Source organism: Triturus cristatus, chromosome 8 (genome assembly GCF_964204655.1).
Source record: "Triturus cristatus chromosome 8, aTriCri1.1, whole genome shotgun sequence".
Lineage (NCBI taxonomy): Eukaryota > Metazoa > Chordata > Amphibia > Caudata > Salamandridae > Triturus > Triturus cristatus.
The window spans coordinates 839,777,480-839,797,261 of record NC_140591.1 but is presented as its reverse complement, the minus strand read 5'-3'; the positions used below and the strand labels follow the sequence as shown (position 1 = coordinate 839,797,261).

General features: G+C 43.7%; 1 protein-coding gene across 3 annotated transcripts in view; it reads right to left on the bottom strand.

Moving 5' to 3' along the window:
• The window catches only part of PHLDB2 (pleckstrin homology like domain family B member 2), a 484,972-nt gene that overhangs the window by 315,280 nt on the left and 149,910 nt on the right, over positions 1-19,782 (bottom strand). For all 3 annotated transcript variants that reach the window (XM_085622330.1, XM_085622331.1, XM_085622332.1), the window contains exon 3: positions 17,746-18,108. In XM_085622330.1, coding sequence (XP_085478456.1) covers positions 17,746-18,108 — 363 coding nt within the window. The remainder of the gene's footprint in view (positions 1-17,745; positions 18,109-19,782) is intronic.

Here is a 19,782-nt window from a genome sequence, read left to right as displayed (position 1 = left end):
CGACGCAGGCATACAAATCACAGAGAAGCAATGGGAATTTTGTTGCTCCCAGCTTGAGCAACTGTCGCCTAACTATAGACTGCGGCTGATCCACTTCAACTACTTGCACAGGACGTACCGTACGCCCGTGCAACTTTTTAAAATGGGACTACAAGCTGACACGCAGTGTTGGAGGTGTGGCGACAGGGATGCTACGTTCTATCACCTTGCGTGGACCTGCGCAGCCATACATAGATTCTGGGAAGCAGTCTTTTCTGGCTTGAGGGAGATAGTGGGCATGGGTATTGCTCCGGATCCACTGGTGGCCCTCCTGGGATTTGTCAAAAATATACCCAGGGGGTCGCGACGACTTGTGGCCCTCCTTCTGTTGCTTGCCAAGTGTCAATTGGCGATACACTGGAAGAAGAGGGCCCCGCCTACAGCCTCGGGCTGGGTGAAATCGACGGTATACTGTAGGGAGCAACTCACCGCTTACTGGGACCAGATGCCGCAGCGTACGCGACCAGTAGACATATGGCAACCATTGGTGGACTGGCTGGCAGGGGCAGGAGGGACGGGAAGTGACTGAGGAGGTGCGCGGGTTGATTGGTGTGGCGGTGCCTCTGTGTTGGTGGTTTGTGTCGGGGGTGTGCGAGAGAAGGGGATGCTATACTCGTCGCGGAGGCTCTAGCGGCTAAGCTACGCTATACCGAGAAGTGCCACACGGACACAGGGCGGTGAAGGTAGAGATATTGGTCATTTCAGTATATTGTTATTCCTCGACCACTGTTTATAAATGTGGTTGTTGCAATATACGTAACACACTGCTTTGGACACTCTGCTTCAATGTACGACATAGATCAGCTCGAGCGGGTCGCCGCTATGTACTCAAGCTGCCTGCCTCCGGGTTGTTGGCTGAATAGCAGTGTACATTCTGAAGAATCAATAAAGGTTTTTAAAACAAAAAAAAACAAAAAAAAAAGAAATCTTATTAATATAAGGAACCCATACTTCCTGTTCTGAGCTGTAAATATCGCCTGGGATTTTGTCAGGACCTGGAGACTTCCCTGCCTTGAGTTGATTGACAGCTCTTCTAGTCTCTTCTAGGGTAACGCTCAGTGTCAAATCATTGCTATCCACCTTGGTGCCTGCTCTTACTAAACGATCAGTTTACTGGGGAAATGAGATGGTATTGTACAAGGTGCTAAAATGTTGTTCCCAGATGTGGGCTGGGATATGATGTTCCAATTGGTTGGTAGGTCTTAAACTGCCATTAGCCATTATGTACCAAAAGGATCTAGAGTCCCCAGATGTAGATGCTTTAAGCAACTCCTCCCAGCTGTTATATATCCACTCTTGTGTGGGCTTGGCAATAATTTCTTTGAACCTGGCTTGTCTTATTCTATCAACGCTATATGCCCTTGTTTCAGTGCTGCTTGTAGTGTAAGTTTGGCTTGTCTGCACTGAGCGTTGAACCTAGAGGAAGGATTAGTGTTGACTTGGTTAATGTATTTGATTTCAGTGAAGCATAACGAGCAATGCAGTCAATGCTGGACCTGATCACCAAAATGAGACTTACGTCGCCCCAAAGAAGTAATGTTTAGGTTTTGGTTGTCTGTGTCATTTGGACATCTTCAACCTCAGTGTTTCTTAATCCATAAGGATGTCTATCACCCACTTCTTCAACTCCTTCAAATATTTACTGAATACATTCTCCAAACAATGCCTTTGTTGATCAGTGACAGCAGGTGAACTGCTCTTTCTGAATACAATTCCCTGTTCTTTTGAATGTCTGCTTCTGCCATTGCTCTACATATATGTGTGAATCACTCTCAGTAAACTATTCAGAATGTCTCCTACTGCCATATTTAGATCCAGTTCTGTGAGATATGGTTCTATACAGCGATCAAAGGATTCTGGCGACATCGTAAACCAGACGGAAAAAAGCTGAGCATTTTGTAAACCATACCAGAACCCCAGGATGGCAAAATATGAACATGTCCAGAGGCAGTGAATCAGTCCCATAGCAGTTCTAGATGACTTTTAGCCTAGCTGCTGATGACGATATGTTAATACCCTGATTTGATATGCATCCTTTACCACGCCGCTTTAACACACAGCACCTTTACCAAGGAGTCTTTTCCATGCAGGTCCTTTGTCGTTCTTTACAAGGCATGCAAGTAAGTCATTTTTCTTAAACAACATAATATAAAAAGCTTATAGGTCTCTAGAAATCAGACATTTTTTAAGCTGCTTCAAGCAATGTAGACTTACCATCGGGCCTTTACTGCAATTAGAATGTTCATAATGTGCTTAGTTTTCATGAAGTGGGATTTTGTTGACATCATAAACTAAGAGTCTGAAGGCTGGAGACCAAGTGATCTATAAATGTCACTAAAACCATAAGATGGCATGATAGGACAACCATATTTGCTCGTAGGAGAGCCTTTTTTCCCACCTTCACTGTCGAATTACAGGGCATTTTCGGGTTTGCGTTTGCTGAACCATGACTAGCCTATAACTGTATTTTGTTATTAAATTCCAGGGTTTTCTTTTATCTTGTCCTACATTCCCTTGCCATTTACCCAATGTGCAAATCGCATATCCTTCAGCATTGCATGGCTGGAGCACCCGGTTTTTGGCCAGGCCTTGCACCTAATCTCTGCTGCACAAGACACTTACCCATGTGCACCAGGATGAAGGGGCGGATCTTCGGCTAGCCCTGCAGCAAACGCCAGTGCATTCTATCAGGGCTTTCACTCAATCATAAAGTTGATAGTTTTACTTTTTTTAAGTAAAGAGTTTGTGAAAGAGGTGTCCATTTCTGAATACAAAATGGAGGAGGCACAATCGAGATTCTACTGTGTCAAATTAGTTTTGTATGTTTTTTTACCAGGGCTGGACTGGCTACCAGGCATTTTGGCATGCTGCTGAGCTGGGGGCTGATGTCACTGCGGTGGGGGCTAATTTTGTTGATGGAGACCTGCGTGTGCTTCGAAATAAACAAAGCAAAACGAATTTCGTTCAGCACACGCAGGTCCCCATCAACGAAATCAGCCCCCAACTCGGCAGCATGCCAAACCGGCCTGTAGTTTTTTACCCTCATTTTCGATGTCTCAGAGTGCCACCAGCACTTTCCTGTGGTCGGATGCCTCTCATACTGCCTCCTCATTGCCTCCCCTTTGTTGTGGATTTTTTTTCCAAAGCACCAAATTCATGATTTTGACCAAGATCGCGATTTTTAAGATCATATTCTTCAAAAACAGCCAATATATTGATGTTTTAGGCCTTTCATGCTGACATAGCACCTATTGTAAACTTAATCATTTCACAAAGTACTGAATGGATTTACACCAAATCACGAAAAGCACTCTTTCTGAGCAAAGTTCTACCTCCATATTTGATGCAAATCTGTTCAGCAGTTGTTCCTGTATGCACAATTAAATTGTCCTATTGTAGCTTTAATGGAAAAGCACATATTTTTTGAACCACCACTTCTAATTGTTTTTCCCCCTCAAAGAACTGAACGTAAATTGTCACTGCAGACCTTAGCTGCAAAAGGCATTTTTGTTTTCTTAAATAATGTTGGCACAATTCAAAGAATCTATACAATTTAAAAAAAAAATATGTTAATCTGAGTTGTGTTCGATATGGTAAGTTTCTATCAGATTTGTAAAGTGGCGAGGGGGAGGGCAACAAAGTGACTGTTCTCATGTTAAATATCATAGGAATCTCTGCGCACTAACACAGAAAAGACAGCTGAATGGAATTAAAACAAACTTGGCATAAATCTAGAACTTTACTCAAGAAGGTGCTTCTGCTTGGTTTGGTGTAAATCTGTTCAGTACTTTTAGTGAAATTGTCATTGCAAATAAGTATTGGGTGGGCTTGAAAGGGTTATAAATATCTGCACAGTTAGTCTGTGAACTGTCCTTAAACCTGGGTTTGAAGGCAATTTGTAGACCCAAATTAAAAAAATAATTACATTCCAGGGAACTTTTTTCCTGTCATTAATTTCAGAGTCACAAACTCTGAGCCAGGTTCATGACCCGGAAGGCTCTGATTGGATGGCTGTAAGAGATCATTTTCTCTTATTTCTGCCAATTCAGGATGCAGAAAATGGTTCCCACATCCTGAAATTTGATATCTGGACTGTTAGTTCACGAACTGTCCTCAAATATTGGTTTGAGGACAGTTGATAGACCCATATTTAAAAACTAAATTTGATTGGACAGGGAAATGTTTTCTTCATTGATGGAGCAGATAAAGCATAATGTTGTATACCTTCTCTATTTTGCATGAAATTAAATACGTAATCGTTCTAAATATTAATTTGTACTAATTGATTTGGAGTGGAAATACTAATCATCTATATATATATATATATATAGATATAGATATAGATATAGATATAGATATAGATATATAGATATATATATTCACTGAAAAACAAAGTTTAAATTAATGTCATAGGTGTTGAGATGAGTAAAATAACAATGCTTAACAACCACTGATATTTGCTGGATATAGCTCAAGAACTAACTATAACTTACAACCCCACCAAGCACTGCTTAGAACGCTCATGACATGTTAAATGACATCATTGATGACATCACTGATGGCATCTCAAATGACATAATTGATGACATCATACAATGAATGTGACAGTTTACTATACGCTTTTTATCTTGCACCCACACTCAATTTTCTATCACGTCTGTAGTGCTAAATGGGCATAACATTTAGCAACATGCAGGGTATAAAGCTTATCTGTGAAATCACCCACATTTATTAGTGATTATGCTAGTTTTGTTACTGGTTTTCAGGTGCATATGAAACATAATGTCTTGGACACTTTCCTAAATTGTTTGCACACCAAACGGAGGAACATAGCACTGCCAGCGTGATACAGCGGCTCACCCTTCTACAACTCGGCGCACTTCCACCACTTGGCGCACCCGCTTTGCGAGTGCCCCTTCGCCTGTGCTGAGGAGGGGAACATACCTGACGTTTGTGAGGAGCACTGAGGCGGTAAGGAGGAAAAGCGGCATCAGGCGTGCGGCTGCAGCGGGGCTGCGAGCGTGCGGGGACTTCAATTCCCAGAAGTCCCTGCTAGACCGACGGAGAGCTTCCGGTCCGCTCTCCCTGCTGGCCCGCCCCCCGCCCTCCTGAGGCTTCATAACATCAGTTTGCTGCCAAACGAGTGGGACACTTTCCTAAATTGTTTGCACACCAAACGGAGGAACATAGCACTGCCAGCGTGATACAGCGGCTCACCCTTCTACAACTCGGCGCACTTCCACCACTTGGCGCACCCGCTTTGCGGGTGCCCCTTCGCCTGTGCTGAGGAGGGGAACATACCTGACGTTTGTGAGGAGCACTGAGGCGGTAAGGAGGAAAAGCGGCATCAGGCGTGCGGCTGCAGCGGGGCTGCGAGCGTGCGGGGACTTCAATTCCCAGAAGTCCCTGCTAGACCGACGGAGAGCTTCCGGTCCGCTCTCCCTGCTGGCCCGCCCCCCGCCCTCCTGAGGCTTCATAACATCAGTTTGCTGCCAAACGAGTGGGACACTTTCCTAAATTGTTTGCACACCAAACGGAGGAACATAGCACTGCCAGCGTGATACAGCGGCTCACCCTTCTACAACTCGGCGCACTTCCACCACTTGGCGCACCCGCTTTGCGGGTGCCCCTTCGCCTGTGCTGAGGAGGGGAACATACCTGACGTTTGTGAGGAGCACTGAGGCGGTAAGGAGGAAAAGCGGCATCAGGCGTGCGGCTGCAGCGGGGCTGCGAGCGTGCGGGGACTTCAATTCCCAGAAGTCCCTGCTAGACCGACGGAGAGCTTCCGGTCCGCTCTCCCTGCTGGCCCGCCCCCGCCCTCCTGAGGCTTCATAACAACATCCTACTCCAGCAGCGCGGGACGCAGCCCGGGCTAAGACGGGGCAAAGACAGGGCCGTTTTAGGCCGTTAGAGACCGTTTAAGACCGGACCGGGCCATTCCTCTTGGCTTTTAATTTCTGTGTTACATTAGCTGGCCTTCCTGCACTACTCATATTTAATTGTAATATCCCTTCCACACAATGTCCTCGCGCGAAACTAGGAGTAAGGCTACTAAGACCTCCAAAAAGGCTACAGGCACCTTAGATGATTTTATCACCAGGACCAGCCTCTCTATTGATAATGAAATAACTAAACTTCAGCACAAAGTCTCAATAGAACTTGAGTGTGCTAGGAGGCTCTCAACTGAATTTGCACTCAGAAAAAAATCTTCTCTAGGCAGCATTGCAACCTCCAAAACGCCTGAACGCATTACTGGCACAAAACCAATTATAACCTCGGCCGAGGTTTATTCAACAGTAGAAGAAACAACCCCTCCTATTAATCAAGAACCTCCTGGGCCTTCCGTTAGAGCCGAATCTGAAAGCCTATCACCGCTGAATCTTTCAAAGGAGAGTGCTGAGGATATCGCAAATGAGGTGCCCTGTCAGCTACCAGCTGAGACAGAGTCTACTAAAAGCAAGTCACCCGCCAAGGCACCATCAAAGCATAAAAGAAAGCGCAAACACCTAACCGCTTTCGCTAGGAAAAAAGCAAAAGTAGCCCTTAGCCAAAATATCACTGGGGAAACAACAAGTATGCCTACTGTAACAACTGATAACACTGTACACGATGTAGCGCCAGCAACTGTAGAAAATACTAATGCTAACATAGATGAACAAATCTCTATCGTCATGTCTGATCACTCAGCCAGTGAGGGGCAAAGAGTCTCGTCTGACATGGCAGAACAAGATGGTGGAAGGGAAGAATTCTTAAAAATAGTGTGGGAGACGCTAAAAAGACTACTTAAACCACTAGAAATCAGGCTAACTGGCATTGAGAACCAGCTACTTGAAGTTGAGAAAAGTGTCATCACTTTGTCAAGTTTAAGCCTTAACTGTACTGAAGTGCCTAGAGCCACCCAGCAAGCTCCAGTCCCCGCCCCGGTCTTAACAATAAACACAAATTCATCGAATGTGCAGCAAAAAAAGGAGGGGATAGTAAGAAATACTAATGTTAAACAACCAACTAGCACTAAAGAAAAACCTAATCCAACTCCCTCAACTTCTATAGCTGTAAATATTACTAGTAAACCTTCACAGAAAAATCAGGTACATAGTAATACTTCTCAATTGCCAATTCTTCCCTCTACCCACTCTTCCAACCAGAGCGTATTAGTCCCAAATAAACCCCGATCCAATCCGCCTGCATATCCTTACATTATTTCTGCAAGCAATCAATCCTTGCCTGATAAATCTTTTATAAATACCACTCATAAGTCAAACCATCAGTCTAGACACATGTACAGTAATTTTAGAAGAGGGTATATAGATCTGCCACCAGACGCTAGTCCATTTGTAGCTGTCCTCACAGGGGTGCCAGAATTGGATAGCCAATATGAAGAAAACTTCCAATCTTTAAAAAACAAAGTGATTTTTTGGCTAGACAAATATAAACCCATTCCTAACCAGATGAAAAGTAAGATCCTTATGGTTAGGAGGGTACCATGGGTAGGGCCAACGGCCAAATCAACCACGGGTGACTGTATTGTCATATCCTTTGAAGAACCCCAAAGTGCTGAACAAGTATGCAATTGGAAATCGTACGGTGTGAATCCTCCCATTGAAGCTAGACCCCTATCATTCTTTTACCCTTCACCTAGACCCATTCATCATGTCCCCAAGTGGAACCCTGTCAACCAGTATTATGGCAGTGCTCCCAATTCGGCTAGACATGGCGATTATAATATGTGGTCTGGCATCCCCACCTTCAATAGATTCAGTTGCCTTGACGCTGTCGATTGACTTGCCACTATGCCTGACTGTATCTCTAATTTATATGACATCTTCTGTAGCATGGACAAAGGTAATCCCAAACTAAAAAATGTCCTACAATTGCATGATGATGATCAGATCATTAAGGTTAGGATGCATAGGACCATTTCAAATCCCCAGAAAGTGGAATTATCTTATAAAGCCGGAAATGTATGCTATAGTAAAGCTAAGGGTGGTCCGGATGGGGGATCTAATACTGTAGTGAAAGAAAGAGCCAGGGATGCAGAGAAAGACATGCTAAACCTACAGCTAGGCAGTTTATCTAAACAGTGTGTAGTCAATCCCTCCCCTGACACTCAGAGCCTATCACCTCGCTTACTTATTCTATCGTGGAACATCGCAGGTGTTTGCAAGAACTTAAAAGACCCTGACTGGGCAGACTACATTGACACCTGTGACATTTGTCTGCTACAAGAAACCTGGGCTACAGAAGTTCCACATCGGGTAGGATATAAAACGTATGGTATTGAGGCAGTCCAGTCCGACCGAGGAAGACCATCGGGGGGCCTAATAATTTGGCTAAAAATCACCTTGGTCATGCAGGTTGATCTTGTTGATACAGGCTCTCCTGATATCTTGGCCCTAAGGGTTATTCCACCCTGTGGAAACGAATGTTACATCGTTAATGTTTATAACAGACCGATCGGCCACTCCAAGGTTTCACCAACACTTGAAGCCCTGGATCTCCTCTTGAAAAACGTAGTTGGAGACACTCCGGTTATCTTGGGAGGAGACCTAAATTGTAACTACGAACCTGTTCCGGGCATCTCTGATGTGTTCGAAGATGAGGACCAAGCGTATAATATCCCCCAGCTTGAAATCACAAAATCTGTTAAATACTCCACATTGGCCAGCCAATTACTAAGACTCACCGCAGATCACGGCCTTAGAGCAGGCAATGACCGTCTCCCATCTGACTTGCAAAAACAACCAACCTTCTCTAAAGCTAAAAGCAATCTAGATTTTGTACTTGTTTCTCTTAGCATCTGGCACTTTTTGATTGATCTGAAAGTAATAAGTAGGGGGGAAAGCGATCACTATCCTTTGGAACTTTACATCAACATGAATATGGTTAGTGACACCATCACAACATCAACTGAGAATATCCATGTAAGCATGTGTGAGGACGTCCACACAAACAACAACAGACGTGCAGTAAGATGGCCACGTGTTCTGGCGGATGGTAAGGCCTTAGCGTTGGTGTACTCTCTTTTTGAGCAAATGTTTGCACATATAGTTGACCATGCCTTCTTACCTGAACATTTTGATCATTTCGTTGATCTTCACAAAGTCTTCTTTTCAGAACTAAAAACGTATCTATCAAAAATGCCGAGAAAAAAGCAACAAAACATAAGAGTGGCCAATCACGGAAAATTATGGTATGACCACTCGTGCAGGATTGCTAAAAGAAACTTATTGCTTGCCATTAAAAACAAGGCAAAAGAAGAAGTTAAACTTGCAAGGGTGGAATACAAACGTATACTAAAAACATCCAAAAAACTATGGGCGGAATCAATTTGGGCTGAAATGTTAGCTGCTGCAAAAGTTAATGATAATGTTGGCTTCTGGAGGCTGGTGGCTAATGGGGGGCACGCTGGGAGAGCTGTGAAAGATGTATTCCTGGATGAGATGACCTGGGTAACTCACTTCACAAATCTTTATAAACAATACGATGGCGACAGTAAAGGGAGCTTATGGTGCCCCCCCCCTTATTGAACCCCCCCTTATTGAACCCCTCAACTTTACATTGGATGAGACAGTAAGGGCGATCAACGAACTTAAAAACACCAAAGCCCCTGGCCCAGATAAAATACCGGGGGATCTTTACAAACACGAAGTTGACGTCTGGGCCCCATATGTGAACCGCCTGTTTAATGCTTTATCATCAAACTGCAACTTTCCTGATAGTTGGCGTGCAGCGGAGGTTGTGTTAATATTTAAAAAGGGGGATAGACTGATACCCTCTAACTACAGACCCATTAGTCTGATGGACACGCTTCAAAAATTATATGCTAAACACTTGCTATTCAGGATTAATGACTGGCTGGAAGATTCGAACATAATTTCCAAATTCCAAGCTGGTTTTAGGAGTAGGACCAGCACTATTGACCAAATTTTTCGATTTTGTTGTTTGATTTGGAAGTATGTGCACATTAAAAAAGGTCACCTGTATGTTGCCTTCGTTGACCTGAGGGCTGCATTCGATCTTGTCCCACGCAGTCTACTTTGGAAAACTTTAAGAGAAATAGGTCTACCGGGATGCCTCCTAGCCCAAATAGTCGAGCTGCATGCTGACAACTTTGCAAACATCAGGTGGGGCCCTAATGGCGAGTTGACACGCAATATTCCTATTGAACGCGGGGTTCGCCTGGGATGTGTCCTGGCCCCTACCTTGTTTTCTCTGTTTATTAATGATGTCCCCGAATATTTGAATGTTTGTGTTAATGATTCGCCGCAGCTCAATGGTGAAAGGGTGCCTGCGTTGCTCTTCGCAGATGACACAATACTTATATCTCAAACAAAAAAGGGCCTCCAGGCACTCCTTAATTCCTTCAGTTGCTATTGCCAGACAAAGGGCTTGGAAATTAATGCTGACAAAACAAAATGCATGTCATTAAATCCCAGTATGCCAGATAGAGGGTTCCTGACCCTGAATAGCCAAAAATTAGGTATTGTGGAAAACTTTTCCTATTTGGGTGTTGTGCTTGATTCCAAACTAAGTTGGAAAGCCCAAATCGAGAAAAGCAAGATAACATATGCCCAAAATGTCAAGCCAATTTTATGCAAAATGAATACTAGCACGAGCAAAAGTGTAACCCCGGTTTTAGAACTTTTTAAATTTAAAATACAATCTGCTGTGCTATATGGAGCAGAGATATGGGGCACATGGGCCAAGAATAGTTTTCAAAATCTGGACAACAAATTCATGCGTGCTTCTGTAAGGGTCCCTAATAGTACACCTCTTTTACCTCTCCAACTTGACCTGAACTTTAGGAGAACAGACCACCTAGCTATCCTAAGACCATTAATATTCTGGGTTAGGCTCTGGTCCACCCCGGAACTGATAGAATACAGAAATGGTCTACATGAATTGATGACTCTTGATTCCTTTAATTCCATCCAATGGCTAGTGCATATTAAAAAATGGTTTACACTCCTGGGCTTATATTCAATGTGGGAGACTCCCGACAAAATGCCCACCTCTTCCAAACTAATAGTTAAGCGAGCTTTTTGGATCCACATGAGCGGAAATTTAGTGGATGGAAGTAGTGTTGGTTCCGCAGTCCAGGTCTTTCTGTCATTTAAGGATGAGTTCCGTTTTGAACCATTCCTGGACGAGATAGAGCCACCCATTGCAAAAACCCTTTACTTAAAGTTCAGATACGGGATACTTATGCTTAATTACAACACCGAAAGATGGGCACAAAAAAGACTGGGAGAATTGAATGTTAAAACGGGGTGTTGCCCTATGTGTTCCAATGTCTGTTCTGAGAATGAGGTTCACATGTTTTTTGTTTGTAGCGCCTACATGAATGCTAGAAAGAAATGGCTAAAACCAATGTGTAACCTCTTGGGAACTAGGTCCTGCGCAATAGCTTTTAGGATCATGAAAAGTAATTCAACCCAGTACATTGTATTTAGCATAAGTAAATTCCTATACTCTGCCTACATAACCCGTAAGAAACAAGGACAGGTACTCTGAGTTGGAAAGGTGTATATGTTTACATAACTCTTACATTTTTAATTTTTTATATATTTTTAAAATTGAAATGAAATATATTGCTTGTTTTAAAAAAAAAAAAAAAAAAAATGAATTGTAAAAGCTATTCTTTCTCCATGTACCATTTTCTTAAATTGCTGCCATGTTTACAGCTTGATTTTCTATGTATGTATGTGACTTTTATGGCCAAATTGGCCGAAATAAAGTAATAAAATAAAAAAAAATAATAATGTCTTGAGGACATTAATTCAATCGTCAATTCATTAAACTTTAAATATCATTATTAAGTGTGTTTGGCCATTATTTACCTTAATGAAATGTACATAATAAAAATCTAATCTGACACGGAATTAAAGTCAGCGGCTTTACATCTGTGATTTAGCCACTAGTAAAACATATTTATAAATAAACCTTACCCATATTCTTGAAAGGTGCAGAATGGTGTACACCATTACAACAATACTTACAATCTTTCTGCCACTTGAACAGTTTGTGAGTCACCCATAGATTATATGTTCTTCAACCATGTATAACGTCTCATAATTTTAATTGAACTTTTGTAAATAAATATCTGTACCTTATAAATCTCCAGCCTGGATAAAACCTGTCGATAGCACCACATAATACCTCTTTTCTCTCAGGGTGTGCACAGAAATCCACATATGAATAATGTATTGCAAACATAAGCTTTCGTTTTTCTCACATATTTTAGCAACAGGGCTTTGTTTTAAGCTACAACCTGTTTTAACAAACGTCTGCCATTCACACAAGTTGTGTTTGTTTAAATGTTGTACCGTTTGCACTTAAAATTTAGCTTGCAGTTAAACTGTGCACCATATACATATTTCTATGCTGAATCAGAGTTGTCTCCAGGACTTCATTATTTGTATTTCATAGATGCAAACATGTACATACAGTCAAGGTACATTTTTGTAGGCCTTTTACTACTTACTTTCTTTTCACAAATGATCAAGTGATTTGTTGAGTAATTTGAGGAGCAGTAGCTTGGATGATATCATCGGTGATGTCATCAATAACGTAATTTGAAATGTCATCAGTGATGTTATCAATGATGTCCTTTAAGATGTCATGAGTGATGTAATATGTGAGGTCACAACCAGTGCATAGCGGGGATGCAACTTAGGGTTAGCTCACTGAACTATAACTGGCGAATTTCAGTGTTTTATAGTTTTTTAAGCGTTCGTTTTTAACTCATTTCAACACCTAACTAAAGCGTTTGTTTAACATTTTGGTTTATTCAATGAATTTCCATTTTTTTTAAACATAATCTAAGATCTTATTACCATATCTAATTATAAAATCACTTTAACCTCTGATTTTAGTCAGTGATTTTTTTTAAATGTCAGGGAAAATCATAGTGTTTATTTAACCTTTGTTTTTCTCAGTGAAGTTTTGGAGGTATTTTAATATTTTTAGCCAAGAACTCAACTGCACAGAGATTTTGGCCATTTGAAGCAGTGGGTTGGCACAGGACCACCCCCTGCTGGACCACCTCCTGTGGTTAGCTTGCTGCCCTTGCCCCCGCTCCCCTCCTATTTACCCTCCCTTCCCCTCCTATTTGCCCTCCCTTCTCCATCTGCTTGCCCTTCCCCCACCTCCTGCCCTTCATGCTCAGCTTCCTGCCTTTGCCCTCTATTCTCCATTTGAGTGCCTCTGCCTCTTTCGGCTACCCTGTGTGGTCAGCCTGCTGCCCCTTAAGCCCTCCCCACTGCGTGGTCTTTTGTGCTGCAATGGCCACTCCTGCTTGCCCTGCGTAGTTAGCTTGTGGCCGCAATCCCTGCCCCCCTTTGGCTGAACTGACTCAATGTCCCAACAACCTTCCTTCTGCCCTGCATAGTCCAATGTGCTACCTCTACATTCCCGCTTATCCTCCATGAGTTGTTCGCTGTTCCTACTTCTTTCCACTCCCACTGTTGTACGAGTCTATGACCCTGCCACTGCTCTTCCGCTTGGTTCAGTGCCTAGTTTGCTGCCCCCACCTTGCTTCCCTCTTCCCGCCTATGTCCGTGTGCATGACCCTGCCTCCTCCCTCTTGCCCTCCATGTTCTATTGAGATGCCACTGCCCCTCCTCCATATCCTGTTTGGTCCATTGCACTGCTCCTCCCGCCTGCCCAGAATAGTCAGCTTGCTGCCACTGTCCATGTCCCCTCCAACCTGCCTTCCATTGTCCGATTTCATGTCCTTATCCCTCCCTCCTGCTCTCCATGGTCCATTGTGCTGCCGTTGCTCCTCCTGCTCTTCCTCTCTTGTCTGAGCACAGACACTACCCACTTCTGTTATGTGCTAAATGGTGCTTTATGCATGCCCCTGTCACCTCCCTCTTCCTCACCGTTATGCTGCTAATGCCCCTCTCACCTGTCCTGAATCTTCAGCTTGTTGCCCCTGAACCCCTCCCACCTTCCAATCCATTGTCTCTGGGTGCCCTTATTCGCTCCCTGCTGCCCTTCACTGTGTCTTTTGCTTAATTGCCCCTTCTGCCTACCTTGTACAGTTAGCTTGTTGCTCCTGCCCTATCCCCAATGTCCATGTGCAGGGCCAGCCCCCTCCCTCCTGCCCTCCATTGTCTGTGTGCTGCCACTGCTCCTCCTGCCTTCCCTGCTTGGTATGCTTGCTGCCTCTGCCTCCTCCCCTTGCCCTCTGTTATCTGTGTGTGTGTGCTCCTTCCCTCTCCCTCTTATCCTTGTGCTGCCACTGCCCTCACACCTTTCCTATGTAGTCTATTGTGCTGCCACTACCCCTGCTGCATGTCCTCCAGGGTCAGCTTGCTGACTTGTGTCCTGAAATTAATAACAAAATAAGGTATAAGGGGGCAGGGTAGGTGCACCCTGACCCCTTGGACCATGGGAGGGTTCCTTGAGGGACCAGGGCCGGACAGGGAACCAAAACCGGCCCTGGCAAAGCGCTCGGCCGGCAGCCCCCCGGGGCTTGGGGGTGCCGCTGAGCTCTCTGCCAGATTTTGTTACAGGGCCGATTTTGCCGCTATGCTGCAAAAATGGCCCTATAACAAAAACGGCCCCCAGGGGCCCAAAACCGGCCCCCACCCGTGCGGCGCACCGGGGGATTGCCCGGGGCCCGCTATGTCCATTCCAGCCCTGTGAGGGACCCCCTTTGTCACTCCAATTGTATTTTTTTATTTAATACGGAAGTTCTGAGGAAGTGCTGGCTCTTGTGAGAGTCCTGCAGGATCTGAAAATCATTTTTTTTAAAAGGAGGGCATGAGTGACTGTGGTGGTCTGGCCTTGTGGCTAACCTACCCCACACTGCACACAGCCAAAGGACGTGCACAACAGGAGGTGGCCCTTGGTGAGGGGTTGGGCACAGGGTCTGGCTGCATGCCAGGCCCTGTGGCTACCACATGGTGCACATGCATACAGACTGTGTATGGTGGAGCGCTGACTGTCTGCTGGAGGTCGGGAGCAGGACTTCAGCCAACTCCACGCTGTGCATGGCAGAAGGCAGTGTTCAACGGCGTGTGGCCTTCTACGAGGGATTGGGTGCAGATCCCGGCCGAACGTCATGTCCAGCGGCGGGTTTGACATAGTTGCATATGATAATAAAGTATTACAGCATGTTAAAAAAAACTTGAAATCTTGTAATTCAAAGAAAAAAACAAAGATTAAAATTAAGTTTTAGTTCGGTATGGTAATATGTTATTTTGCATCAAAAAAACCTTGTCCCCCCTCCATGCACTGCTTATGATCTTATGACCTCACATATTACATCACTCATGACATGCTCTATGACATTACTGATAACATCACCGGTGACATCTGAAATTACATCATTGATGAAAACACTGTATATATATACATCTACATAGATCCTACTGGCGATCACCAGTAGGTAGTTATACTTAGGATCTAGTTTCCATAGGAAAACCTTTTTTTTATTTCCCTTTAACTTTGGTGCAGTTTGAAAAATCTTCACAAAGTTTTCTAAAAAAAAGTGACACAGTTTGTCTACTTCTGCATAGTGAGTTTCAGGGTGATCCATGAAGCAGGGGCTGAAAAAAGGGGGTGGGGGTCAAAAAATTATCCCATTCCCATGCTATTTGCCATAAGGAGTTTGAACACGACTGCAGCTCGAACTGCTCAACGGAATTGCACCAAATTTGGTGGAGAGGCAGGTCGTGGCCCAGAAAGATCCCTTTTTGTGATTTTGTGTAAATCCATTCAGTAGTTGCGGAGTTATTACAGGAAAAACACATTTGTATACCTAGGGATGCAGACCCTCTGCGGATCTCCCATGATGGTTACGCGAAGTTATACACCAACAGGAATGCCGTGATTGGCTGATCATAATCTGACTAGGAGGTTGCGTCACAATTTTAAGTATCAGGGAACAGTCCCGGGGTTTTTAAATTTTTCTGCAAAATCATAAATGATCCCATGGGCGTGTTAGAGGAGTTTGAGAGGGACACATATTATTTACAAATTTGAGTCACACCGTTTTTTTTCCGTTTAGGAATGCCCCGGTTTCCCTGCGAGGCTCAGCATAGCACCTTGTGTAAATCCGCAATGGATTTCTGAATCTTGACACACTTTTAAAAAAAAACACTTTCAGACACACTCAGACCCTCACAGATACGCTCACCCATTTATAGACCTGCCCAGGCAGTTACACACACACTCACAGACCTATGCAGGCATTCACACATCCACTCACAGAGCCAAGCAGGCACTCTCAGACCCACTCACAGACCTATATAGGAACTCACAGACCTACACAGGCATTGACACACCCACTTACAGACCCATGCAGGCACTTATATACCCACTCACATATGCATGTAGGCACTCAAACACCCATTCGCAGACCCACATAGGCACTCATACATCCAGTCACCGACACACTCAAACACTCACACACCCACTCACAGAACTACACAGACACTTACACACCCAGTGACAGACCCACACAGACACTCAAACACCCACTCACAGACCCACACAGACACTCCCGCTTTTTGGTGTGTCCTTAGGAAAGGCCTTTTGGCTATAACAAAAATATATATACTACACATTTTTACTAAAACAGGTTTCTAGTCAGCCCTGTTCATCCGCTGGTCTGCAGTAGAACCGTTCACACTTTGCTTCCACCCACCACAGCATGCATCAGGGGGCACAGGGTCCGCCTACTCAGGTCTCTGGCTTTCCTGACTGTGAAGAACGACTTCCGCTCTTGCACAAAGTGTACATCCATACAAAAGTGTCTCATTTGATTGCTAGGGCCTCCGAGTGTAATGTGTGGTTTTACATTCAAAACAAGAGATATTTTGGCTTCGAGACTGTAGTTGTTTCACTTAGATCAGGGGTTGGCAGTTCCCATGAAACTGCAAGCGGGATAATTAATTTACGTGTCTTCATTCAAAAACCTTTCACAGACGAAATAAGCACTGGAAAAAGCCAAAAGGCTGGCTTCCAAATGCTAGAACTATTGGCTTTACCAGTGTTTGTGTTATTCTGTGGTACTCTGTTCTTGAAAACCATGTTTTGAGGGATAAGCCAACGATTTCCTACGCCCTGCCTGTCAGCAAAAACAATTCTATGAGAAAAGATTTTTGGCAAACAAAAAATACCATAATGGCTATTGGCAATAACAATTGAATGTCTGGTAGTAACAAAGCACTATAATAAGAAACAATACATCCCCCAATGTATGCCACACGATACCGAATAGGACTGCACCGTAGACATCACGTCATGCGATGTGCCCACCCCCCTCAAGGTTTCTGTGAACATTCAAGATTGTTTACTAGTAATTGTCTGTGAGCCCTTATTACTGCGGTTGCTCAGACGAGTGTTGTAACCTTGTGGTGCGCCTAAACCATAGTATTACATTAGTCGATGACATCAACATAAGCTCATTTTGAATGAACACCAACCAAAACTGAAGGCCTAAAAAGGAGCAGTTTTCTGTTGAATTATCAAATCCCAAGGGAATGTTTCCATGGCATATAGTAAACACTGTAAAACATTCCAGGAATTGTAGCTACTCACAGTATTTCCAATTAATGCGGATTCATCTTTTAGTTTTTGCTGTACTGCGCATTACGTTTTTTTAAAAGTACAATGCGTCCTCAAGGGAAAGGTGCATTTTCATTTCAGTTTACATGAGAAATTTCATTTAGTATTAACAATTACAGAATTTACCTTGGGCGCGCCGGAGTATGGAGAGTCACCGCAAGAAACTCTTGGTGAAGCGGAAGAATGCAACTGGGGCCTCGTGGCGTCACCGGAGTATTCATTACTTCTAATTCCTTTAGAAACAACGAAGGCGGAAAGGCTTTCATTAAACCCGCCAAGATCAGAGAAGGAGGCGCTGCTCCCGAACATATGGTTCTTATCAGCTTTTTTCTGGCTGGAATGTGACTCTTCAAACACGGACTCTTCGTCTGATATTTGGAGTCTTTCAAGCTCTTTGTTAATTGTTTGGACATCTGCAACAGTTCTGGTGGCCGGGGCGGCGCTGTAACTTGAACAGAGGTTGAGGATGGTCTCCAAGCGCTGCCTTTCCTAAATGTGACAAAAAATAGGTTGAGTTGCCCGCAGTTAAAACAGACTTTTGTTTTCAATTGTTCAATAATATGCTCTGTCAAATTTAAAGATAGTCGGTTAATAAGTAACATTTTGTCTCTAACTTGTCAAATAAAACAGCCATCTAAAAGCGCATCAAACTAGTTCTTTAGTGCTCAATGTCAACAAATAATATCACAATAGAGAAGCATCGCCAATATAATTAATTGTATAGAACAAGGAGAAAGAACAGCAACCAAGAAGAATTCGAAAGGAAAACCGATTTGTTAAACTGTCTCAGGACACTCGAGGTGACTCTCTGGCCCCTGAAAACTAGGAGAACGAACACTTGCCTTAAAAAGTCTACGCAATGGCAGTGGTGGCTGGTGACATTTGAAAGTGATGAGGCGTAAACTTTCTGTGGGAGAGCACTGTGGCGAGCGAGCGCAGCGAACGAGTCCGAAAAATTAAAAGGGGGTTCAGGGGGGTTTTCCACCGTGAAAATTTTGAAAAAAGAGTGGGTAAATGGTGCATTTTCAAGTAAATTAGAGAAGCAAGAAGGTTAGTAAAGCAATAGTGAAAGTGCAGTTATTACATGGTTTTTGATGCTCTGAGGACACATGTACATGGATTAAAAGCATCAAATGTACATATTATAAAGCAGACGCACACACGCATGCACACTCTCAAACACACACACTCATACAAACTGGAAGCCAAGCTGAGAGTGACACATATACACACAAGCAGACTCCGAAACAAGCATATATAAACAGATAGGCGTGCACACCTTCCCATACAGACAAACATACACACAGAGGCACGTAAACACACATGCGGCCAAAAGGACACAAAAATGCACCAAGCGCTCAATAGGAGCAGGAGCAACACACTGTCATATAGCAACATGTACAATCCCAGAGGGCATGAATACTTTTGAATTTAATAACGGAGTGACGCTTATGAGTCAAACCACTTTCAGATGCCACTGTTCTCCCTTCTGTGGAGTGCTTACACTAAACCATTGCACATTAAATAATTTAGCGCATAAATACATTTTATGCAGACAGCAATTGTCTTTTCTATTTTTCACTACAGCAGGCTTTTCTTTAATGTTTTAGTCAAGAAACCAAAGGAAAGCCAGACCTAGCTTTGCTAGTGCTTGTTCTGTCTGGGAAGGCTAACAAGCTGCATTGCACAGCACGAGCCAAGAAGAATGTGAGGATTTTCGATTCACCTGGTAAAACAACATTCTGCCATTGGAGCACTCCTGCCACCTGTTGGGATTTTCAATGGGTGCTTCACAAATAAAAATGTCGACATATTTGACGCATTAATAGTCTGTACTGGCCTAGAGTGACATTCTGCCAATTTCCCAACAAGGGGTGGCCTTTGATGGCCCTGCATGATTGGAAAGAGCTGTCCATCTCTCATGCAATAAATAAACAATAAAATCAATGGCTCTGCTACTAGCCTACATACCATGTACAGGCCAAGCACTCAAGAGATGGACTCTTCCACACAGCCCTATCGGCCTGCACTATCCCTACTAATCTTGATTTTAGAATGTTTGCAGAGAGTGTATCTAGAGAACTCCCCAGAAAGCTGCATCCCTCACTGTTCTTAGCTATCATAGCCGCAAAATGGCACCGGGAGTTAAACGCTCGCTTTTCA